Source organism: Pan troglodytes, chromosome 1 (assembly GCF_028858775.2).
Source record: "Pan troglodytes isolate AG18354 chromosome 1, NHGRI_mPanTro3-v2.0_pri, whole genome shotgun sequence".
NCBI classification, from domain to species: Eukaryota; Metazoa; Chordata; class Mammalia; order Primates; family Hominidae; genus Pan; species Pan troglodytes.
Window position 1 is genome coordinate 228,824,645 of NC_072398.2, and position 25,095 is coordinate 228,849,739.

At 54.4% G+C, this 25,095-nt stretch overlaps 1 protein-coding gene across 5 annotated transcripts in view; it reads right to left on the bottom strand.

The window, feature by feature from the left end:
- Positions 1-25,095, bottom strand: part of PRDM16 (PR/SET domain 16) — a 375,795-nt gene that overhangs the window by 176,705 nt on the left and 173,995 nt on the right. For all 5 annotated transcript variants that reach the window (XM_016952782.4, XM_016952775.4, XM_016952776.4 and 2 more), the window contains exon 3: positions 20,357-20,407. In XM_016952782.4, coding sequence (XP_016808271.3) covers positions 20,357-20,407 — 51 coding nt within the window. The remainder of the gene's footprint in view (positions 1-20,356; positions 20,408-25,095) is intronic.

Below are 25,095 nucleotides of genomic sequence, written 5' to 3' on the forward strand. Positions count from 1 at the left end.
GGCCACCAGGACAGACGCCCAGGGACCACTAGACAGGGTTAGGCCCCCCAGGGTTCCCGCCACCAATAGGTGGTCTCATCTAGAGTGGGCCTGCGGGGGGCCCCACGGGAGAGCGGCACGCTCTGTCTACTTGGGATGGCCCCAGAATTCTGGTCTACCCCTGATATTTCTGCACCTGGGGGTGAGGCCTTCGACAAAGCCAGGCGGGGCGGGGAGAGCCGTAGACACAGTGTCCCGGCGCTCAGCCTCAGCTCACCGTGTTCTCAGGCCAGCCTTTCCCATCCCCGGGCACTCAGAGCAACTGAGGACAGAAATGGAAGAGGCTGCTGGTGCCTGAGACCCGTGGGGGGTGGGAGGGGCCGCCAGGCAGGCTGCAGGGTCTGTGGAGCCCCTGGGGTGCACACTGAGCCATCACCAACCACAGGCTGCATGCCCAGAGGAGCTGGTGCCCCTGCGATGCCCCATCCACCAGGGCACCTCCATCTGAAACAGACCCTCTCTATGGCCCTGCCGGAGGCACAATCACTCACTCTCAAGGATCCGGTGCTTGGCTGTCACCTGCACCTCCCAGCACCGTCGCGGCAGCACCCCGCAGGTGTCATCCCTGGGACCCCATGCCCGCACACCCTCGTGTTGTCTATGTGTTGTCATTACTGCACCCCGCACCTCCCAGCACCATCGTGGCAGCACCCCGCAGGTGTCCTCCCTGGGACCCCATGCCCGCACACCCTCGTGTTGTCTGTGTGTTGTCATTACTGCACCCCGCACCTCCCAGCACCATCGTGGCAGCACCCCGCAGGTGTCGTCCCTGGGACCCCATGCCCGCACACCCTCATGTTTTCTGTGTGTTGTCATTACTGCTGTCATCGTCACTGAACTGCTTCACCCACTAAAGAGCAAATGTGTGTCCTGTGGGATTTTTCTCTGTGGGTTCTTTTCAAGCTGCACCCCTTCCCCAAAACCCCTCAGCAAGGACCCCATCCCTCCAACTTCATCATCTAGTTTTGAGGAGAGGAGTGGCCAGGAATAGCCTGCAACCAGGAGGAGATAGGGGACACAGAGGGAGGGGCTCTGGCCAACCACGCCTCCCGCCAAGGGTGACACTGTGGATCCCAGGCTCTTTGATGAAGCCGGTTCCTTGGGGGGCCCCAGGGCAAGACTCCTGCTCGGTCTGGTTGAATTTTTCCCGCTGGCTGGCTTTGCCTTCAGATGGACTCCTGGTGACTCACAAGTGTGGAGCTGTCCCTCAGATTCCCATGTTACCAGAATAATGTAGAGTCGCTGGGGGAAGGAGGGAGCCCTTGGTCTTCAGAGTCCAGGGACGCAACTGGGTCACAAATGCACGTTAATGGATCAAACAGGAGCCTCTTGTCTGTGCTTAGCACACAGAGCCAGAGCACCTGGGTTCAATGCCCCTCACTGCTGTGTGATCTTGGGCAGATTACCGAACCTCTTTGTGCCCAATTTCTTCACCTGTAGCATGGGTACTGCTTGCTAAAAGCACAAGTACCTGAGGGCACATTAGTCAAATAAACAAGCTGACTGAGTTTTCAGTCCTTCCCTCTGAAAGTACCTGTACTGGAAGCTTCCATTCAGCTCCAAGGGCAGCAGAGCAGGTGGCTTAGAAAAGGAAAGGAGACAGGGTGGGGGGTAGGATGACAGCTCTTTCCTTTCTCTTCTTATTGCCTCATGGCCCATAGGACCAGGAGCTACGCAGGCTGCAGGCCAGACAACCCATCAACTGAGCAAACCTGGTCCCTGGGGCACGTTTCTGAACGGAGCCAGGATGGAGGGTGGGGACCAGGACGGAGGGCGGGGCAGGCTGAACGCCAGTTCTTTCAGGAGGCAGGCTGCCCTGACACAGGAGGAGTGGAGGAGGTCCCTGGGGGTCTGGCTCCAGGGGTATCTGGGCAGGTCTCCCCCAGGAACCCAGTTAGGTGGGTCTGGTGTGTGGGTGGGCTGGTGGGCAATGCCGTGTGTACAGGTCATCTACCCGGCCCCCTGGGTTCAATGCCTGTGCTCCAGGGCCTGTTTGCCGGAGAGGGTGAAAGGGACTCTCGCCACTGTGTAAATAGACTTTGCAAAGGCCTCGGCTTTCTCACCCCGTCTCCAGCTCTCCAAACCCACACTATGAATTGGCGGCTTATCAGAAGCCCCGTCTGGCAGCTAAAAGATGTTTCCATGCATTGTGAGGCTGCATGGAAACCAAGTCATCTCGCCCCAAGGACAAAGGAACTCAAGTGTTTGAAATGCAAAAATATTTTGACCCGACTACCTCATTTTTCAAAGGAAAAAAGTAATTCGCGGCTCACAATTCACTTGCTATCTCGCAGGAAGTCCTGTATTTCTTATTCACTCCCCAAGGCCCGCTTCTCTGTGTGAGAGGTCACCTAAGAGGACCAGGGCGTGAGGGACATTCAAGAGTTTTCTTTCCGCCTCTTCCTGTTTTTTTTTTTTTCTTGTTAATGCCTCATGTTTGTGAAGGACTCTCCTGAGCACTGTTCCATGCCTTATCTCCCGGGGTCCTCCCTAGCCCAGGAACTTGAGTGGGGAACAGAGTGTCTACCCTCTGTTGCCAAGGCAGAAAACAAGGCCCTGAGAGGTTAAGTGACTTGTCCCAGGTCATGCTGGTTGATGATGGAGCCAGAACTGAAGCTTCTGGGGTCTTCTGGTCCCTTGATGTCTGCCCTTTCCTGGGCTCTTTGGTTCTCCCATGTAATGACTGTGTCTAGATGGGACCTTGAGGCTCATCATCATCATCAATGGTATCAACATCCTCATCACTATCATTGCCATCGTCATCATCTCCCTCATCACCTAAATCATCATCTTCCTCATCACTTGAATCACTGCCATCATGCCATCATCATCACCACCATCACCAACATCATCACTATCATCACAACCATCACCATCATCACCATCATTGCCACCATCACCATCATCACCATCACCATCATCACCATCATCACCATCATCACCATCACCATCATCACCACCATCATCATCATCACCACCACCATCATCACCATCATCACCACCACCATCATCACCATCATCACCACCACCATCACCATCATCACCACCACCATCACCATCATCACCACCATCATCACCACCATCACCATCATCACCACCATCATCACCACCACCATCATCACCACCACCATCATCACCACCATCACCATCACCATCATCACCACCTTCACCATCACCATCATCACCACCACCACCATCACCATCATCATCATCATCACCATCACCATCATCACCATCATCACCATCACCATCATCACCATCACCACCATCACCATCATCACCATCATCACCATCATCATCACCACAACCACCATCACCATCATCACCACCATCATCATCACCACCATCATCACCACCATCATCATCACCATCATCACCACCACCATCACCATCACCACCACCACCTTCACCATCACCATCATCACCACCACCATCACCACCACCATCACCATCATCATCACCATCACCATCATCACCATCACCACCTTCACCATCACATCATCACCACCACCATCACCATCACCACCACCATCATCACCACCACTATCATTATCACCACCATCACCATCATCACCACCATCATCATCACCACCACTATCATTATCATCACCACCATCACCATCACCGTCATCACCCCACCACCACCACCATCATCATCATCAACACCATCATAATCAAAGCTATGATCATCATTTCCTTCATCATTAACATAATCACTACCACCATGGTCACCATCATCTTCATCTTCATTATCAACCTCATCACCAGCATCATCACACAAATCTTGATCTCACTCTGAGTCTCAAGCATGTGCCAGGTGCTATTTTAAGTTTGCTTTACACACCACAACTTGTATAGTCACCACCATAACTCTGAGGCAAAAGTTATTATTTCCACTTTACAGACGAAGAAATTAAGGTGTCAGTAGGATAAAGGAGTTTTCTTACAGAGCCCTTTGCCTTCCAGGAATTTCTTTTCACCACCAAGTCTCCCAGGCCCACAGAAAGTGCTTGTGGACAGACCCTCATGGGGGCTCGGAAGCAGCTCAGAAGAGGCTTAGCAGAGAGGCAGCCTGTGGGGTTAGAGCTGAGTAAAACCCCAAAGGCCTGTGGAGCTCTCCTTGGGGCCTGGCCCCCCAGAACCACAGGAATCCAGACAATCAGGAGTGCTCCCTGCTAGGCCAGGGTGCGGGTAGTTGCTTGGGTTCACACAACCAAAGCTGTTTGAAAAGCAAAGAGTTTCTTTTTGAGAGTGGGGTTTCAGAAGGTGGTCTCTGAGGGGTACACCACAGGGGAGATGCAAGTCTTCCCCGGAGTTGTATGGGGAGGTGGGAAGGGTGTGTGATGCTGGAAAACCAGGGGCCCAAAGAAGTGCAGGGGGCTTGAAGGATACTATGGGGAGAGTTTGAGGGCCACAGCTTAGTAATGGAAGATCCTGGGTGCCCTGTAAGGAAGCCTGGATGAGGGACACACAGATGGCACCTGCTGCACTAATGAGGGAGGGACAGCTGGGACCAGACCAGACCATGGAGAGGGGAGGCATATCCCAGGCCCAGTGGGGAGGCGCATCCCAGGCCCACGGAGGTGGCTCACGCAGAAATCCCTTGCTTGGGGCTGGTTGTGGGGACCACACTCTTTCCAACCTCAGAAACCTGGACAGCCCAGAGCATGCGGGGCTGCAGGCTACGCTGCAAAACACTTCACTGGGTCCCCTCTTGCCCCAGCCTCCTGTTCACTAGTTGGTCTGGGTTTCAGGGCTTTCTTGGGGGGCCTGATTTGCCGCTTACTGCCTATGTGGCCTTGGGTGGTGAGTTTACCTGCTTGAATGCAGTTTTCTCATGATTATGTGGAGGGGAAGAAAGGCAGCTGCCTCGCAGGGCTGCTGTGTGGCCCCCAGAACTCACCAGTTGTGCCCTAAGATCATCCCTTGGCGAGCTGCAAGGGGTGGCCTCTACCACCCAGGCCTGAGCCCGATATGGCCTGACTTTGCACACGGAGGGTGCTGCCACGCCCAGGCGGCCTGACTTTGCACACGGAGGGTGCTGCCACGCCCAGGCGGCCTGACTTTGCACACGGAGGGTGCTGCCACGCCCAGGCACAGTCATCATGGTGAACGAGGCCCAGGTGATGTCTCCCCAGCCCCAGCTGCAGCCCCTGGAGGGAATCCCTGGGATCTTCTGCTTCCGGCGCCTGCCTGGAGCCTCCTCGTGGGTAAGCTGAGGGTGACTCCAGCCTCCCCTTGGGCCGGTGTGAACTGCTGAAGGGCTGTGCGTGGGCAGAAGGGCTGGGACGGAGGTACTGCTCATCCCTGCAGCTCCCCACCGACCCAGGGTGCCCGCCAATCCAGGCCTTCCTTCTGGTCTAATTTGCTGCTTTCTCCACCTTGCCAGTTCCCTTTTGCTCCCGCCTCTGCATTTCTCGTCCAAAACAGAAATACAAAGGGAGGAAATCTATTCAAAAGTTCTCCTCCTCCTTTTATTTTTGCAGCTCTCTGGGGTGCCCAGGCTTCAGATTCTCTTCCGATAATGATCTGCCCTTTCGGGGCCTTGGTAACCCAGAGCCTCAGGTTTGGGAGGCAAGAAGAAAGCCCTGGCCTGGCTCGAGCAGGGAGCCCGTTCCCCGGCAGACGCCGCCGCGCGCTCACCCCTTCCCCTCTAACCCGGTGTGTGTGAGCCGGCTACAGTGGATGCTTTTTTCTCCAAATATCTCCACTTCCTCTCAGCTGATCTGTGATGAACACCAGACCAGACTCTTTTTATGTGATAATTTTCCATCCCAGGCAATGCAAACATTTCTGTGGCTAATAATCTGAGTCTTGGCCATTGCTCAGAAATAACAGAGGCGAGGTTCCAACATAAAATAATACGTCTTGCTTTTTATTACTTAATTTATCAACACTATACTGGAGAAACATCTTGTTAACTGGGCAAGAAGAAACAGTTTCCCAATGCAGCCCTGGCTGATGGAAGTGGGTGTCAGGTGGAGTAATGAATCCCGTTAGCATAAAAAGAGGCCAACGCTGAAAGAGAGTATTATTCAAAGAGGGAAATATTACTCAATAAGAAAACGGTACACTCACACGGAATCTGTTACATTAAGAATCCCACTCTTTCCGGCCAAACTCAATTTGTCATCCTCACAATATCCCCGCCGTAGATAACAGATGAGAAGAGGAATAGCCCTGAGAAGGCGCTCCTCAGAATCTGCAAAGTACAGGGATGCAGCCAAGCCCACCGCAGCAGGACAGGGGCATCTCAGTGCAGCAGGACAGTAGACACTTGCCTTCCCCACCCCTCCAAGGTCTGTGATGATCTGATTTGGATCCTCACAGCTGGAGGTCCCCAGGGAACTTGGGCACCAAAAGCAAAGGCCTAAGAGGTCTTTGTTGCAGGGAACTGAGGTCCCAGAAGAATTCAGACTCCAGGAGGAGTCTGGTGAGGTTGGTGGAATCCAACCTCATGTCTCCAGCACCCAGGACAGCTCCCCACCCACAGTAGGTGCTTCCTAGACACAGCCGTCCCTGTGGTGGGGACACTGGTTCTCACTCACCTCCTCCCGCTGCAGGTACCCAAGTCCAAGGATGCTCAAGTTTCTTATATAAAATGGCATCACAGTGAATCAGCCCTCCGACTGTGGGGGCTTCCACGTGTGGTTGGTTGTATCCTGGCAGCACTATTAAATGGAGAAGTGTCTTCAAACGCCAGCCAGCAAGACCCCAAGGCAGGCGTATTTGTTGAATGAATGAGTGAGTGAATGAATAAATGAGGGATGTTTTGAAAAGTAGAATTGAATCAGACACAAGGAACTCACTAAGCAGATCAGTCAGGGTGAGCAAGGTTATGCCAATGTAACAAACAGCTTCTAAAACTCATTGTCTTAACCAAGTAACAAAGTCTTATTTTTCCTAAATAAACATGTGACTTTTATTTTTTTCCTAAGCCCAGTATGACTTGGCAGGGCAGCTCTGCTTGTGGTAAAAACTTGAGGAGCTCTCTGGGACTCTCTGGTTGCAGTGTTGGAGAGCAGAGAACTCTGGAGGGACCACACCAGCAGCTGGTGCCCGGCCTAGAGCAGCAGTGCCCTCCCTCATACTCACCGGCCTGATGCTCCACCCAACCCCAGGTGGGCAGAGAGTCTCATCCTACCTCGTTCCTGGAAGGCAGAGAGCCAGAAACTGGGGTCAGCTGTGCCAGTGGCACCCACACACATGAAGGAATGATCCACAACCCTGGACCACAAGGATTTTAGAATCCAACCGACTCGAAGAGCCCTCCGCGGCCTGCCAGGTACTACCAGTGTTCATTGACTACCTTCGCCACTTACTGAGTGTTTGCTGCAGGCCAGCACAGCCCTACGTGCGTCACTTAACGTATTAACAAGTAAAACACCCCCATCGGTGTTCATTTAAAAAAACCATCCATTATCTCAGCAATAAGGCATATTATCATTCAAAACTATTTCCAATCAGCCTTTTCAGACACGTGTGTCCTTATGCATGTGCACGTGTTTGCATACGATGTGCCACTTCTAGAAAACTCTTTTTTAATGAAGACTTTATTTATTTATTTATTTATTTTGAGATGGAGTCTCACTCTGTCGCCCAGGCTGGAGTGCAGTGGTGCCATCTCGGCTCACTGCAAGCTCTGCCTCCTGGGTTCACGCCATTCTCCTGCCTCAGCCTCCCTAGTAGTTGGGACTACAGGCGCCCGCCACCACGCCCGGCTAATTTTTGTATTTTTAGTAGAGATGGGGTTTCACCGTGTTAGCCAGGATGGTCTTGATCTCCTGACCTCGTGATCCGCCTGCCTCGGCCTCCCAAAGTGCTGGGATTACAGGCATGAGCCACCACGCCCGACCGAAGACTTTATTTTTTAGAGCAATGACAGGTGCATAGGAAAACAGGTGGACAGTACATTGTTCCCCTTGACTCATTCTCTCCCCGTCTCCCCGCAATTCCCCCGTGATGAACACCTACGTTGGTGTGATACTCTTGTTACAATAGATAAACAAGTATCAGCCTGTTATTATTAACGGAAGTCCACAGCTGACCCGAGGGGTCATGGTTACGCGTGAATGTAGAATGGGGCGTGGACCCACCTTGGGAGTGCCACACAGAGCCCTGCCCCTGCCCTGAGCCCATGCCCTGCCCACTCATTCCGACCCCCAGCCCGCAGCAGCCCCTGATGATTTTGGTCCTTCTACAGTGTTGCTTTGTCCGGAGTGCCATGGAGTTGGAGGCATGGAGCATGCAGCCTTCTCAGACTGGTTGGGTCAGGCCAGTTTATCTTCTCTTATCCGGATGTCTCCTCTCCTCGTCCCTCCTGGTTAACCTCACTACCAGTTACTCAGCATCAGCAAAAGCAAGGGGTGGCCTGAGCTGTTCTCCAGTCCCAGTCCCAGGTGAGGCGCTGTCACTGTGCCACATACCTGCTCTCTGCCACGTAATCATGTCCCTCCCCTGAGAGGTGGAGCTCATTCCACCCCTGTACTGTCGGTGCGGCCACGGGGTTGGCTTCGGGTGTCGGTGCGGCCACGGGGTTGGCTTCGGGTGTCGGTGCGGCCACGGGGTTGGCTTCGGGTGTCGGTGCGGCCACGGGGTTGGCTTCGGGTGTCGGTGCGGCCACGGGGTTGGCTTTGGGCACAAGTGACGATGGGTTCATTCTGAGCCAAGGCCTAAGGAGGATGAGGACTATGTGTGTCTGCTGTCCTCTTCTGCTGCCACCAGGAATATTTCACACTCCCAGATAGCTCTGGCGTCCAAGGGGGGCAGGCAGTCAGGACAAACTGGGCCCAACCGCCAGGGTGGACCAAGCCCTGCTGCCTGCCCACAGCAGCTAAGTTGAATGCGATAAGGAGGGGCACCGTGTGCTGTTTCGAGCCACAGAGTTAGGGGATGGCTTGTGTCTCCCGCCCCCTCCCCGTGCCACTGTGGCCACAGATGAATGCCACACCTCCTCCCAGGACTCCGCCCCACTGTCTTGCCTCTCTCTGAGCCCAACTGTGTTGACAGCTCAGTGCCATCATGGGCTGGGCTCCTGAAGTGTCGGGGCCAGCCCTGGCTTTGTGGTGAGAGCCGTCTGGGAGGCTGTGTGCTGCACGCGACCCTCAGGACCCCACTGTGGGGTCTGCAGGCTGCATTTGGAAACCGTCTCCTGCATTTAAGAGTGTGGTGGCTTTTGTTGCCATTGCTTGTGGTGTTTTAGACATGAAGTCCTTGCCCATGCCTATGTCCTGAATGGTAATGCCTAGGTTTTCTTCTAGGGTTTTTATGGTTTTAGGTCTAACGTTTAAGTCTTTAATCCATCTTGAATTAATTTTTGTATAAGGTGTAAGGAAGGGATCCAGTTTCAGCTTTCTACATATGGCTAGCCAGTTTTCCCAGCACCATTTATTAAATAGGGAATCCTTTCCCCATTGCTTGTTTTTCTCAGGTTTGTCAAAGATCAGATAGTTGTAGACATGCGGCGTTATTTCTGAGGGCTCTGTTCTGTTCCATTGATCTATATCTCTGTTTTGGTTCCAGTACCATGCTGTTTTGGTTACTGTAGCCTTGTGGTATAGTTTGAAGTCAGGTAGCGTGATGCCTCCAGCTTTGTTCTTTTGGCTTAGGATTGACTTGGTGATGTGGACTCTTTTTTGGTTCCGTATGAACTTTAAAGTAGTTTTTTCCAATTCTGTGAAGAAAGTCATTGGTAGCTTGATGGGGATGGCATTGAATCTATAAATTACCTTGGGCAGCATGGCCATTTTCACGATATTGATTCTTCCTACCCATGAGCATGGAATGTTCTTCCATTTGTTTGTATCCTCTTTTACTTCATTGAGCAGTGGTTTGTAGTTCTCCTTGAAGAGGTCCTTCACGTGCCTTGTAAGTTGGATTCCTAGGTACTTTATTCTCTTTGAAGCAATTGTGAATGGGAATTCACTCATGATTTGGCTCTCTGTCTGTTATTGGTATATAAGAATGCTTGTGATTTTTGTACATTGATTTTGTATCCTGAGACTTTGCTGAAGTTGCTTATCAGCTTAAGGAGATTTTGGGCTGAGACAATGGGGTTTTCTAGATATACAATCATGTCATCTGCAAACAGGGACAATTTGACTTCCTCTTTTCCTAATTGAATACCCTTTATTTCCTTCTCCTGCCTAATTGCCCTGGCCAGAACTTCCAACACTATGTTGAATAGGAGTGGTAAGAGAGGGCATCCCTTTTGTTTTGTGCAACAAAAGCCAAAATTGACAAATGGGATCTAATTAAACTAAAGAGCTTCTGCACAGCAAAAGAAACTACCATCAGAGTGAACAGGCAACTTACAAAATGGGAGAAAATTTTCGCAACCTACTCATTTGACAAAGGGCTAATATCCAGAATCTACAATGAACTCAAACAAATTTACAAGAAAAAAAACAAACAACCCCATCAAAAAGTGGGTGAAGGACATGAACAGACACTTCTCAAAAGAAGACATTTATGCAGCCAAAAAACACATGAAAAAATGCTCACCATCACCGGCCATCAGAGAAATACAAATCAAAACCACAATGAGATACCATCTCACACCAGTGAGAATGGCAATCATTAAAAAGTCAGGAAACAACAGGTGCTGGAGAGGATGTGGAGAAATAGGAACACTTTTACACTGTTGGTGGGACTGTAAACTAGTTCAACCATTGTGGAAGTCAGCGTGGCAATTCCTCAGGGATCTAGAACTAGAAATACCACTTGACCCAGCCATCCCATTACTGGGTATATACCCAAAGGACTATAAATCATGCTACCATAAAGACACATGCACACGTATGTTTATTGCAGCACTGTTCACAATAGCAAAGACTTGGAACCAACCCAAATGTCCAACAATGATAGACTGGATTAAGAAAATGTGGCACATATACACCATGGAATACTATGCAGCCATAAAAAATGATGAGTTCATGTCCTTTGTAGGGACATGGATGAAATTGGAAATCATCATTCTCAGTAAACTATCACAAGGACAAAAAACCAAACACCGCATGTTCTCACTCATAGGTGGGAATTGAACAATAAAAACACATGGACACAGGAAGGGGAACATCACACTCTGGGGACTGTTGTGGGGTGTGGGGAGCGGGGAGGGATAGCATTGGGAGATACACCTAATGCTAAATGACGAGTTATTGGGTACAGCACACCAGCATGGCACATGTATACATATGTAACTAACCTGTACATTGTGCACATGTACCCTAAAACTTAAAGTATAATAATAATAATAAAAAAATTAAATTAAATTAAATTAAATTAAATTTAAAAAAAAGAGTGTGGTGCCTTATTTTCCGACGTGGCCTGGTGGGGGTGATACTACCTGGACGGCTAGTGTGGGGATCCATGCAGGAGAATCGTGGAGGCTGCAGAGCACGTGGCGCCTGGCGAGCATTCTGTAAGCGAGGGTGACAAGCGCAGCAGCAACGCGTGGGCTCGAGGGGTTCCTGCACACGCGGCTGGTGTTTGGTAGAGGACAGCCCGGTGTCGGAGCCAGGGAGGGGGAATGCCACATCTCCACGAGCACACACCCCTGCCTTTCTCCTTCTTTCCTGCATGACCCTCCTTCCCGCCTCCACCCCTCAGTACCAGGCTGAACACACACCGTCTCAAGGCCAACCTGGAACCTGCTGTGGCAGTGAGGCAGGAGGGGGAGGCTCGGCACTGCTGCTCAGTGGTCCCAGCTGGGACCCCCACGGTCCACGCAGCTGTGGGTTCACAGTCGGCCCCAGGAAGCCAGTGCCCCCACCAGAGAAGTAGGCTCATGGAACACGAGCCCGGGATGCTGGTGGATCTACAACCTTCTCCCGGGACCTGGCTGCCCCACCCTGCTGCCCACCAGCCCCACCCCCAGGGCAGGCGCTTTCTCTAACAGCAGGTGGCTTCTTAGATAAGGTGGGGAGATACCACCTTCCACGAGGGGCCCACCTCCTGCGGAAAATTTCCACCAGCCAGATAGGCCTCAGGGACCTCCACCGCAGCCCCCACTGGGCACATGAGGCCCTCACTCTCCCCAGAGCCTTCTTCTGGCTCTAGAGCAGGACTGGGCCCCAAGAAGCCAGGGAAGATCCCCCCTCTATTTGAGGGATTCAGGGCCCACCTGGGGCCCGGCCTGGACACCGTTATGCAGAGGAGCAGCTGCAGAGCCCAGCCCCCAATGCCCGCACAGGGACACCGCTGGGCATGCAGGACCTCAGAGCCGGCCCTCGGAGCCGGGAGCACTCAACCTGCACCACGAGAGGGAGGTATGCTCAGGCCATTGGGCACCTAGCTACAGGGAGATAGGGCTCAGGAAGAGGGGGGCACAGCATGATGTCACAGAAGCGAGGAGCCAGGCCTCGGGAAGGGTCCCAAGGAGTCCCAGCACCCAGGAGAGTTGCCCTCTTGTACATTGGAGGGGAACCCCGCCACCCGGCTCACTAGCATGCATAAGCCCAGCTGAGGAGAATCGTGGTAATGAGGTTTGGCAGGTACCTTAGGAGGGAGGCGGCATGGCTGTGTGGAAGAGAGAACTCCCCGCCCAAACCAATTACCGCAGACTTTGCTGAGGTGTGTGTTCGTGTTTAAAGCAGAGGCGGCTAACCAGGGCTCAGAGCTGATCTATTTTTCTCTCCTAATAGAGCAGCACAATTTAATTAACTCAATATTGCACCCACCTGAAGATTATGGACAGGGTTTATTGACGCCACCATCTGGCTCCTATAAAGCTGGTAATGTAGCCAATAAATCCTGCTGCAGAACCAGGCGCCTGCGAGAGGTGTCCTGCCTGCAGGGCCTCCCCTTGCACCCTGCTGTGGGAGTTGCTTGGGTGGCCACAACGGAGGGGCTGCCCTGGGCACCCTGTGGCGTCGGTTCGGTTGTGGAGAAGGGGTGCTGGTTCCAGGGCAGCACCTGTGCACCCTGACCCCTGCAGGTGCCATGATACCACTTCAGAGGCAGGTGTCTGCCCAGGGGCCCCCTACCCTGGTCGCTGGGTTCCCACCACCCTGACTGGTCCCTCGTTCCCACACCTAGTAAAGAGCAGCCAAGCCCTGGACGTGGGTTCTCACGCCGGGTGCCCAGAGCTGTGCCTGACTGCTCCGCTCTCACCCCACCTCACCCTCGGTACCCAGAGCTGTGCCTCACTGCTGCGCCCTCACCCCACCTCACCCCTGAACCACGCAGCACGTGAGACTCATTATCTCCCATTGCAAAAGAGGAAACCAAACGGCCAGGCCTGGAGCTCAAGGCTGAGGGCCGCGCTGCCCCGGGCAGAACCAGGTCCAAAGGGCAGGGGTGGGTGGGGAAGGGGCCCTGGCTTGGTCCGGCTCCTCTGGGTCTCCAAGGTAAGAAGACCCCTCTGTTTAACTTGGGGTTAAGGCAGCGTCTGAGTGTGTCCTTCTAAAATTTGTGATGTTTCGTCTCCCACTGGAATTTAAGTTTCAGCCTAAAGCCTCAGCACAATAGAAGTCATTTCTGATGACAGCAGGTTCCCCAGAGCCACCTATTCTCATGCTGAGCCAGGGACCCCGAGATGGGGGACACAGCCCCCTGCCCTGCCTCCCAGTTTCCATCCACTCCAGCCCCACTTCTGCAGGGCCTTTCCCCCAGGCTGTACCCTCGCAGGCTTCCCAGGACGCTTCAGGGTCAGAGAGAAGCCCAGGCTCTTCTTTCACTGACACAGAAAAAGGACAAGTTAAACTCTCACATCCCCCCATGCGCTCTTGGACTTGGGCTGGATGTGTGTGAACAATGCCTCTCCCAGGCTGCCCTGAGCCCCCTGCACCCTCAGGCCCTGGGGCCTTGCAGAGCAGAAAGGAAGCCACCTCAGACACGCAGGGTGGTAGAGACCATGGCACCAGCATAGCAGGTAATAAACCACTGCATAGGACGGTAATTAGCTGCACCTCTCCCAGCCGAATCTGACGGTTTCAGCTGATTTAAGGGATCCTTCAGTTGAGGTGGGGGTGGGGTAAGTAGAATCAACTCAATTTAGAATGGCGGTGGGGGGGGCGGCGGCAAAAAGGTTACATTGATAAAGTTGTCACCCAGCCTGGAGCTGCCCCATAGCTCACCTTGGGCCATGCTAACGGGCCATTAATCACCCTTATCAGCCTGTGAAGGGGCCCCTGCGGGACCGCCCTACCCCAGGGGGCAAGTTCAGGTGTGGCGAGGTGGCGAGAGGTCAGAGTCCACCCAGGGCCGGCTGCCACCTTGGAGGCCACGGGAGCTGAGGCTGCGGCCCCTCCCTCAGGCCTGATTTCTGCCCTGCGTACTGGAGCCTCAGGAGCAATGCGGCCTCCCCAGACAAGCCGCAACAGTTGTGAAAACGGGATCCTGGGAGTGGGGTGGGGGGAGGGGGGAGAGAAGACGGAGGAAGCGGAAGCCAGGCACCTGGCCTGGTCCCCAGGGGCGGATGAGGGTCCCCAGGGCCACGGCCCAGCGCTGCCTTGGGAAGGGGATGGTGTGGGCGGTGCTTTCCGACTTTCTGCTGCCTGGGCCGCCTTACACCTCTCTGCCTGCAGCCTTTGATTCAGCAAAATCAAGGATGCAAACTTCTTAGGAATACTTAGTTTCCATGGCAACCGTAGCTGACCTCAACATTATTGTTCTCAAGAGGGGACTGACTTTACTATATGTTCATTCACTGAATTAATGGACTCCCGATTCTTTTATCAGCAACCCCGGGACAATGGAAAGAGAGACATGTCGTCAAAGGGCTTTCAGCCACTGTCCAGCCTTTTGTCCGCGGCTTACTGCGACGAAGCAAGTCTATTCAGGCTGAGATTATCAAAATCAACTCGGGGCTGTCTCCGGGGCAGCTAAACACACTTGGATTTCATAAAGACATAACTGATCCCACATGCAAATTAATAATTTGGATAGCAGGGTTCTTAGGGTTAGGGATTTTGGTGTGTATTTTTTTTTTCTTTTTTGGTAATAAAGCGCATGGGTAGGTAAACTGCAGTTTAGTGACGGCACTCCGGCGGGATCTGTGTTGCTGGCTGGCTGGTAAGGGAACAGGGGAAAAGGCGGTCTGAACCTCACTCACCTCGCTGGCACAGGCCTCAGCAAAACCAAGCTTAGGGAGGCCGCAGAAAGCCTTCTAGATCCAGTACATGCCAGAGAGCCTTCTAGTTCCCATACGCACCAGCTGAGCCCGACGCATGCATAGCAGCGCCTCCTTCTGCAGCTCTGTGTTTGAGGGTCCCTCCATCTCTCCAACCACATCCCCTCCCCTCCCTACCCCTGCCCCCTACTCCCTTCCTCCCCAGCCCTCCAGCCTCCTTTAGGAGGAAAACAATACAAACAGAACACAGTAAGCCACAGGACTGGACACCGAACAGCAGTCTCCGGCTGCGTGGTGCTGTGCTGGGCTAAAAGCCTAGCGTGGCCAGGAACTCGGTATATCCTGCTCACAAAGTGCCTGGAGTCCCAGCGAGGTCCCAGCTGCGTTTAGACCTCAGGGTGTGTGGCCTCCTCCAGTAACTGCTGCACAAAAGACACTTAGCAGTTGCCTGTCTGTCTCCCTCCCAACTTCCTGGGCTCAGCAGCCATCCTTCATTAGCCCCCAGTCCCCACGGGAGGGACCCAGGAAACCTCTGGACTCCTCGTTACCAGAGGCATTTTGCCCGGGCCGGGCTATAGAAAACGCCCACCCAACAGCCCAGTGGGACAGGCCATGGTTCTAACATCCAAATAATCATTTCACAAATTATCGTCATTATCAATCAATCACCCTGTTTGGACAATGCAAGGCTGGGCTATCAGATGACTTTTATGACCTGTAGCATTTTGTACGTAATAATAATAACCGGGAGAGATTTATGGACCCATCACCGGCCCCTCTTCCGGCGGAATGACTTTATTAGCTCGATTTATTTTTGACCCTCCTCTAAGCCTCTGCACTCCCGCCCCTCGCCCTAGGGGCTGGCTGGGGTGGATGCGTTTTTTCCAGGTCCCCAGGCCTAGCCCTCCCATGCGAATTCACGATGTATTTATTTTTGGGAGGAGGGGGATAGAGAAGCGGAGGGGAAGAGAAAATAAAAATAAGAGAAAAGGTCACTTCCTTTTGTTTGTGTTTTCCCGTTCTGTATTAACACGTCCTTCCTTTTCAAGAGGGGGAAGGAAAACACGATAAAGTAGACAAAGGGAAAGGCTGCCGGGCCATGTTTCCCCTTTCATATCGCCAGAGATTGAATCAAAATTCTTTCAGCTGATAGCATCTCCCGGGTGGACTACACTCTTGTTAACGGATAAATTCAAGCCCTCCAGAAAGTCAAAGAATAAATTTAAGCCTTTTGCCAAATGTCTATCCTATTGGATTTTGATAAGATGGCCATTGAGCCTTAATAATGTCTTCCATCCATTTTCAGCGAGCCCTTAACACGGCTCTTGATTCGTCCCCAAAGCCTCTTCGCCCGGCCTTTTTATTACCGGCTCCGGCGGGCTCTCCAGGGAGCCGCGCGCCCCGAGTGATGGATGGACAACTCGCTAGATTATCTCCCGCAGATGTTTGCTCTCCAGGAGCCCCCGGGCTTTCCCTCTAAGTAAACAGAGACTAAATAGAGAGTCCGCTGGAGGGAGCGGTCCCAGAGGTCCCCGCACCGCGGCCAGGAAAGGCGCGACGCAGCCCGACCCACAGCCAATGTGACTTTTTGGGAAGCGCCGGTGACGCGCGCCCAGGGCGCACCAGGACGGGCGCAGGGACGGCGAGGGCACGCAGAGGGCACCAGGGCGAGCGCACCAGAGCGAGCGCGGGCCAGCGCCAAAGCTCTGGGCTGCGCGGGCGCAAGGGCTGCGGAGTGAACGAAGGCGCAGAGGCCGGGGTGTGAGACAGAGGGAATGCGGGAGGCCAGGGCGAAGCTGAAGGGGCGCAGGAAGGACGGAGGAGGACCGTCCCCTGCGCCTGGCGGTGGCTCCGCCCTCCTGGGGTGGGGGCGGGGCTAACGGGAGGCACCTCTGTAGCGCCCACAGGAGCCAGGCCCCGCGCCACAGTCCTGGGTTCGAATCCCAGGCCTCCATACAACCCCCGGCCCGGCCGCCCTCGCCTGTAAATTCTGAGTAGAGTCATCCTGCATCCAGCCCCTTCAGAAACCTCACTCTCTGATACTTAGAATTCCTAACCGTGGCTTCCCCACAAAATATCACCTTTTCTGCAGCTCATATGCCAAGCTGCTGATTGAATTAATTAACTTCGTCACATTTCACTGAGGCAGATAAAGAACAGGAAGTGTAATCCTCCCAGAGGTGGATGAACTGAAGCCAGACACAGGAGTTGCCCACCCACAGGTCACACAGCCACCCCCGTCATGTTCCCCATGAGGTTTTTAATGTTCCCAAGTGTGCCTTTGGGTGACCCAAACTACAAAACCCCTAAACCAGAGTTCTCATCCTATAAGGAAGGACTGTACTGAATTCATCCTGAAAACAGCACCGCGGTGCGCACAGTTACGGCAGCAATCCACACATCTCACCTATACCAGTAGCTCTAAGTGGCGCATTTGTTTGCAGGGTTGGGTCTCCGTCTGGACTGACGCCCACTCGAGGGCTGTCTGTCCAGGTCTTCCTGGCCCCCGAGTCTGAAGACTTTGCCTTTGAATTTTAGCTCATGTCTCTCAGTCTTTCAGCCCCAACCCCCCCGGCTCCCCGAGAGTGCCTAGAAATGTAACTGAACGGGTCCAGTCTGAGCCCTGGGGTTAGGGATCTGATTCTTCCACCAGCATGGCCTTGGCAAACACTCGAATCCTGCAAACGCTGACGGTGTTTATTGCAGAGGCTGAAAAAACTATGAGTTGATGGCCCAGGCATCAACTGTGTGGCAGTCTCCCCCTCTGGTGGAGCTGTGCCTGAGGACTTGGGTGCCTCCTCCAGGCAGCCCCCAGCCCCTCGGACTGGGCCTGCAGGGCAGCGGCAGGGAGGAGCCCTGGGCTGGGGTCAGGAGGCCTGCTTGGACAGGACCGCCCACCAACGCCCCCGATGCTGGCTCTGGTACCCTGCGCTGAGCTCCCTGCAGCCGCGGCGGTGCCGTGGAGGGTCTCGTGCATCGGGTCTGCTCTGATTCCGTGGGATGGCGGAACCTGAGACTCCTCAGTCCGACCCAAGGTTCTCAACCTGCTTTCCAAGGGCCTGCGTCAGAGGGATGCCTGCTGCCCTGGGCACTTGGAAGTAGGCCCCTGGCTGGACAGCATCTCATGCCCACCCCGGGAGCCGCTCTCAAGAATGACCTTGGGCCACACTGAGCGAGACCTAATGGCCACACATATAAGACACAAAGGCAAACCCACCGTGGCCCAGAGGCACAGAAGGCGGCGCCCACTTCACCCTCCTTCTGTCCTATTTCGTTCTGGTTCAGAAGCAGCCAGCACTTGCCTCCTCCGGGCCCTTTAAATCTAGACTTGACCTTTTGACCTTCTGACTTGACCCCTGTTCCTAGACCAAGCAACCCCTCCCAGCATAAACTGATCCTCTCTAACCTCCTGCCAGGCCACCTCCATGAGGCATTCAGGAGAGGCGCAGCCAAGGAGGGCGTCTTGAAAATGTCAGACGGTCCAGGGACGCATCGGGGTGGAAAACCCAGTGATTTCAGGCTCCCTCGAGAACTTGAGGGATTGGCACTAACTGCAGGTCACTTTTTGTGGGAAGTGAAAATACTGCAGTTCTCGGAAATACAGCAGCGCTGCTTACTGTTTCCTGCTCCTCTATGTCCTTTAAGAAAATGTGAACTCATTTAAAGAGGCAGGAAAGGAGAAAGAGGGAAAGTGGAAAAGACCAGCCCTGGAATTTGCTCCATGGCACAGTCAAACGCGGGTGCAGGAAGACCTCAGGCATCCTGTGGACGGCGGGGACTGAGAGCCGACACCTTGTCCTTGGACAAAAGGACCCCAGGAGGCCAGACACAGCCACACCAGCGACGGGGAAGGACACCGGAACCAGTTCACCCAGTTTCTGGAGGCCCTTCAGCGGGTCACTGCGGGCCCAGAAAAAGTCTCCATTGCCATGCTTTCTCCAAAATCAATGTATCTGGGGTTGAACCTGGAGAGAAGGGTCAGGTCCCCCTGTGCTTTGCGGATAGCTCTGCCCAGATGGTGGGTCCCCTGTCCCTCGTAGGCAGCTCTGCCCAAATGCCTCGGCTCAGAGACTGGGAGTTTGGCAGGACTAGCACAGCACTTTCCTTTGACTTTGGGGGAAAAATGGAGTATTGATGACTTGAACACTCAGCTCAGCTTCCTAACCACAAGGCTGCCAGTACCCCTCAAGCCCATATGCTGCGTCACGGAATCCAGTTGTAATTCTGACAGAATTGTAACAGCACTCGGTAGGCACTGACTCAGCACTGGCTCCTCTGTGCCAGCAACTCCCATGGTGCACCCCGCCCCCCCCACCCGCCCCCTGCGATGCTGTCTGGGTGGGGATGTGTAAATGTGACTCTCTCTAAATTTTATCTTGCTTTAAAGCAAAGATGCCAAGCGAGAGACTGTTATTTAATTTTACTAGAAACCCCCCCCCCCAAAAATAGGAGATCAGCCACCACGTGTGAGCGTGCTGTGTCTGTGGACGTCTGCGTGTGCGTGCAGGCAATGCATATCCCGTTGAAGTGGAGTTCTGGCTGCTGAACAGGTTCTAGGTTTCGGAGCTGCTTTCCAGGCCATTCCTCCTCCTGGCCGTCTGGACTGCAGTGTGCACACCCAGGCACACATGTGACTATGTGTGTGCCTCCCCAGGGCCTGTTTCTCTGCACATGGTTCTCCCTCTGGATCTGTTAGACCTAATGTGTGTCCACCAGCCGTTACCCACCACCAGTCAGCAAAGCCGTGGATAATGCCACGTGGACCCTTTTTCTCTTGCCTCGTGGTTTTGCTTATTTAAAACAATGCTTCTTTGGAAGCTACGAGTGCAGCAAAGGCTTTGTTGAATCTGCAGCCAATTTTTCCCCATATTCTTTTCATGAGAGTATCCAGCAAAGACAGTTAAATAAACACAACCTGCGTTTATTTAATTTTCCTGTCTGCATGGCCTGAAGCTTTCCCACAGGTACAGGGCTCTCCTCTGCTCTTGGGAGTTAGGAGAGTGGCGGATGGCCCTGTACCTGTGACCCTACGGCGACATGACCCCCACCTCCCCATCCCTCCTAATGACAGCAAAGCCACCGTCCTGTGCACACATCAGTCCACAGATAACACATTGCTCAGGGCCTGCCAGCAACATTCCGACTACACACTTGTTAGCTCAGGGACAGCTGGGATGGCGGTCGCCCCGCCAGGAGGTCCGAGGACGCTGGGGAGCTGAGACGGCGCAGGGTGAGCTCTCCTACCTTTTTGATGCAGCCTTCCTGGGGCGACACTTCCACGTCTGTCAGTATTTGCTGCAAAACAATTTTGAGAGGGGTTGTTAGTTTCTGATAAAACATTCTCAAGCTACACTGGGTTCTAAATGGTGGGGGCAGAACCACTGTCCCCAAAAGTCACAGGGTGGGACCCAGTGGCTTCTCCACAGCAGGAAATGAAGGGTTCCATTGATCACAGGTATCCCTTCTTCCAGCAGAGGCTCCCCCAGTCACCGAGGACTCCAAGCGCCCCCCAGGGACTTCACCTCCCTGGAAACACTGCACTCCAGGGATGGAGACACACTGTGTAGCTCACTCTGGCCCTTTAGTGGTTGGGTGGGGACCCAGGTCAAGGCATCTCAAGGTGAGCCACTCATATTATTTATGAGAACCATCTGGGAGGAGCGCATGGACACCCTGGATGGTGAACAGACTCTATTTTTGTTTCCTCCAAGTTCTACCGGCGAATCACACCATGTGTATTTAGACGTAACTTGGTCTAGGTTGTGCCTGGCCCTGGACAGGTGAGAGACAGCGAGGTGCAGTCCCTGCCCTCCGGGGGCTTACAGTCCAGCTCAGGAGGCAGAGGTCGGGGGGAGCTGGACTCTGCCCAGCGGTCCCAGGAGACAGCGGCGGGCGGCCAGAGCCAGGGGCAGAGGTCAGCCAGTGCCCTGCGGAAGGGTGGCTTGGTGGGTGCTGGAGGGAGAGGGAGCTCATGCCATTTCTTTGCTTCCTCTTTTTTTTTTTTGGCAAATCAGAGGTGGGAGTGTTTTAACTGGCTCTTCACTCCCATCCAGATCCCTGGGAGGGGGATGTCCCCCATGGCTTTTGGAGGAAACTTCTTAAAGGAAACGGAGCTAAGGCAGAAAAGCCGCTGTGCCTAGTGCCATGCAGGTGCCCGGGGTGGCCACTGAGGACCCCCAGCAGCGGGCTGTGGGCCACACAGGAGCTCCCGCCCCCTCACCCACGTGTGGACAGAGGCCGAGACAGGGAGGCTGGAGTGGGCCAGCAGTCGGCTCGTTCTTCCTCCCAGGTCGCTCGAGCCGGAACGTTCTTTGGCTCTGGAGAGCATTTCGCCGGGTGTCTCCTCTTCAAAGCCACCAGGCTGCACTCCAGAGTGGCGGCGTCTCAGTGACCCATCCCAGAGTGCTGTCTGTGCTAAGCAAACTGACAAATGAGCTCTAGAAATTGGATTTTTCCCTTCTGGACCCAAAGTGGCCATGCACGGTCGAGTATACGGAAACCGCAACGTTGTTTCCATAAGAATAGAAACCAAGATTGAAACTGATCCTTGAAAAATAAAACGAGAAAATGATGCTCAAGCCAAAGATTTTCTTTCCCCTCCCCTTAATATTACATGATGGCTTTACAAATCCTAAGGACGGAGCACAGCAGCACAGCGTGCCTGCCAAGGTGCAATTGACGAGCTGGCGTTCCCAGTCACAGTGGGGCCCAGCCCCATCGCCTTCCGGGTCACCCTGCGCTAATGTGAATGGCAGTGATGGCTGCTAGATTCAGGCACCTAGATGGGCTGCGTTTGGAAGAGGAGGAGGCCTTAGTAGGGCGTGACCTGCCTGCGGGGCCGAGGCGTGCTGGAGGCAGAGCTCGAGGAGCTGCTCAGGTGGAATCTCTCCTCACTCTGGATGCTGGAGGACCGTTTGGCTGTCCCAGGTCTGGTGAAAGGGATGCCCCGTCCCAGTGGTGGCGCTGGAGCTCTCGAGAGTAGAAGGACAGATCCCGCCGTAGTGAGCCGCCCCGGGCAGAGAAACTGTGGATCTTGTTGCCAGTTAAAGGCTGGGCTGAAACCAGAACCAGGGCCTCCCCAGTCCTGCCTGCTGCGTGAGGCGTGTCCAGGAGTGAGATGCTGTTTGTATCTCTCTGGCATTTGCGGCGAAGTCACTGGCACCTGTGCAGACACCACCAGCGAGAGGGCCCTGCCCTCCCTGCCCTGTCCTGCCAGTACCTGCTCACAAACCCACGTACCCACCCAGAGCCCACAGGGGCCTGGCGCTGGCCTGGGAGCATTTGGTGGCCTCTGGGCATTTTCCGGGAGGCTCCCTCCTGTTCCCAGTGGGAAAGTGCATGCCACGGCCCATTCAAGCCATTCCCACGATCACTCCCAGGCAGGGTCAGCCCAGGAGCCCCCGTTAACACCACAACCTCACATTCGGAGGGGGCTAGTGTGACAGCCCTCCAGCCACCCACCGATGCCACCCTGGGCCTGCTGTGGCCTCAGATGCATAGCCTCTCAGGTGGGGGCCGCCCTCCCTCTGTCCACGCTGCTCTCTGCTGGGCGCCCACCGTTCCTGCTGTGGCCACCTGCATTTTCACTTGCACTTTTGGTCGCCTGATCTTCCTGTCTCCCTGCCCTCCGAGTGTCCGGGTGGGATGGAATGCCCCCATAAACCCATCCATCACGCCATGCGGAGGCCCTTCTTGCCTTTCTGGCGGAGTCTGACGTGGGCTTGGTCCGTGCGTGGGCTTGGCCAGCACTCCTGCTCCCCGGAGCTTGTCATCAGGTGGGGACGCAGAGACGGATGCTCCAACAACGGCCCCAATAGTTGAAGGCGTTACATGCGACGCACTGACCAGGAGGGCCCAGTCATACCGTGTGGCATCAGGAGGTGGGACCTGGCCAGCCCCGGGGTGGTGGTGGGGGCAGCTGCCACAGCTGCTGGGCTCCCGGCTGTCTCTCTGGATCCTCTGGGCACGGGGCCTGGGCCCCCTTCGGGCCGAGGGTGTGGGCTGCTGAGGAGTGTGGTCACCCCGGAGCCCAGCGTGGAACCACGGAAGAGCCGCACAGGGGCAGAGCCCTCCCCAGCTGCCCTGCACCTCCGGAAGAGGAAACCGGCGCCCGATGGCAACAGAGAAAGAAGCGGCCTCCTGCAGGCAGGGCGCTGGGGCCTGAGCCGCGTTCCGGGACCGCCTGCCCCATCGCACAGCCCGCCTTGGCAGTTGTGAACACCACGGACTCCGCCTCTTCACCCGCTGCTGACCTCGGCTGGAAAAATGGCGGGACGCGCTCCCCGGCTCCCCCAGCCTCGCCTGAGCCGCCGCTCAGCTGAAAACGCTCTTTATTTTGCCTGCTGGGCCCTCAGCACACGCGCCGCTGGCTCCTCGATTGCTGGCAGCGGCCGCCGCGCTCTCAACCTCTCCGCACCCCGGCACAAGTATTAGGTGTGTTTGATTAAGCGTTTTAGCCAAAAAAGCGAGGTCTGACCTCTGGCATTTAGCTTCTCTCACGGGTTCCAGCGCCAGGGTTTAGCTAAGTGGGGTTGGTCAGAACCTCTTTTTTGACTCTTAAAATAAATACCCTCTGTTCTCCAAAAAGTCAGCAAAGAGGCCACGTACGCAGAGGCGCTTAGGGCTCTGGAGTTCTGGCGCGGCCCCAGGGGGGCTCAGCTTGCTGTTTGGTGCCACAAATGGATCCCAGAAGGTTTCTCTCCCGTCAAAATTATCTGTTATTAAAGTATCTGAGAACCTAACTAAGGAGGAAACCCAGAGTGAGCCCCGGCCACGGAGCTGCTTCCAAACCAGCGGGAGGTGGACGGAGCCCGGTGCAGAGGAGGCTGAGGCCCATGAGGGACCCCAACACTCCGCTTTACCCACCCCTTGCCCTTGGCATTGAGAGCAAACCTTCTCTCTCTAACCTACTTCTCTTTTCTTTCTTCTTCTTCTTTTTCTGTTTTTTTTTTTTTTTTTTTTTTTTTGAAACAGGGTGTCTCACCCAGGCTGGAGTGCAGTGGTGCAATCATGGCTCACTGCAGCCTCAGCCTCCTGAGCTCAAGCGATCCTCTCAACTCAGCCTCCTGAGTAGCTGGGACAACAAGCACACCACCATCCCGGCTAATTTGTTTTATTTTTTGTAGAGATGGGGTCTCACTATGTTGCCCAGGCTGGGACTCCTGGACTCCAGCAATCCTCCCAAAGTTCTGTGATTATAGATGTGAGCCACCATGCCCAGCTCGGCTCTAACTTTTCTTTCTTTTCTTTCTTCTCTTCTCTTCTCCTCCTCTCCTCTCCTCTCCTCTCCTCCTCTCCTCTTCTCTTCTCCTCTCCTCTTCTCTCTCTCTCCATCTTTCCTTCCTCTCTCTCTCTCCTTTTCTTTCTTTCTTTCTTCTTTACTTTTCTTCTCTCTCTCTCTCCCCACCCACCCCCAGCCTCCAGGCTAGAGTGCAGTGGCTCGATCAGCTCACTGCAACCTCGACCTCCTGGGCTCAGGTGATCCTCCCACCTCTGCCTCCCAAGTAGCTAGGATTAGAGGCATGCTCCACCATGTCTGGCTAATTTTTTGTATTTTTTCTAGAGACAGGGTCTCACTATGTTGTTCAGGCTGATTTCTAACTCCTGGGCTCAAGCAATTCTCCTGCCTTGGCCTCCCAAAGTGCTGGGATGACAGGCGTGAGCCACTGTGGCTGGTTCTAACCTACTTTTCTTTCTTGCCCATTTCTGAAGTAGCTTCATTGGACCCAAAGATGTGGGTCTGAGTCTAGAACCTGCTAAAAGCTGATTCCAAGGCCTCTTCTCCCTGAAGAAGCCCGTATGGGTGGAGTCGGGGGGTCAGGGTTGTCTATGCAGGGCACCCAGGGGCATACAAATGGCAAGGCTGATGGAGCTGTCTACAACCTCCACATCCCATCCAGGCTCCAAGCCTCACTCTGCTCACTGCTGGGAGACTGTGGGGTCGAGGGGCTCAGGGTTCTGCTGGACACACAGTCCAGGCAAAG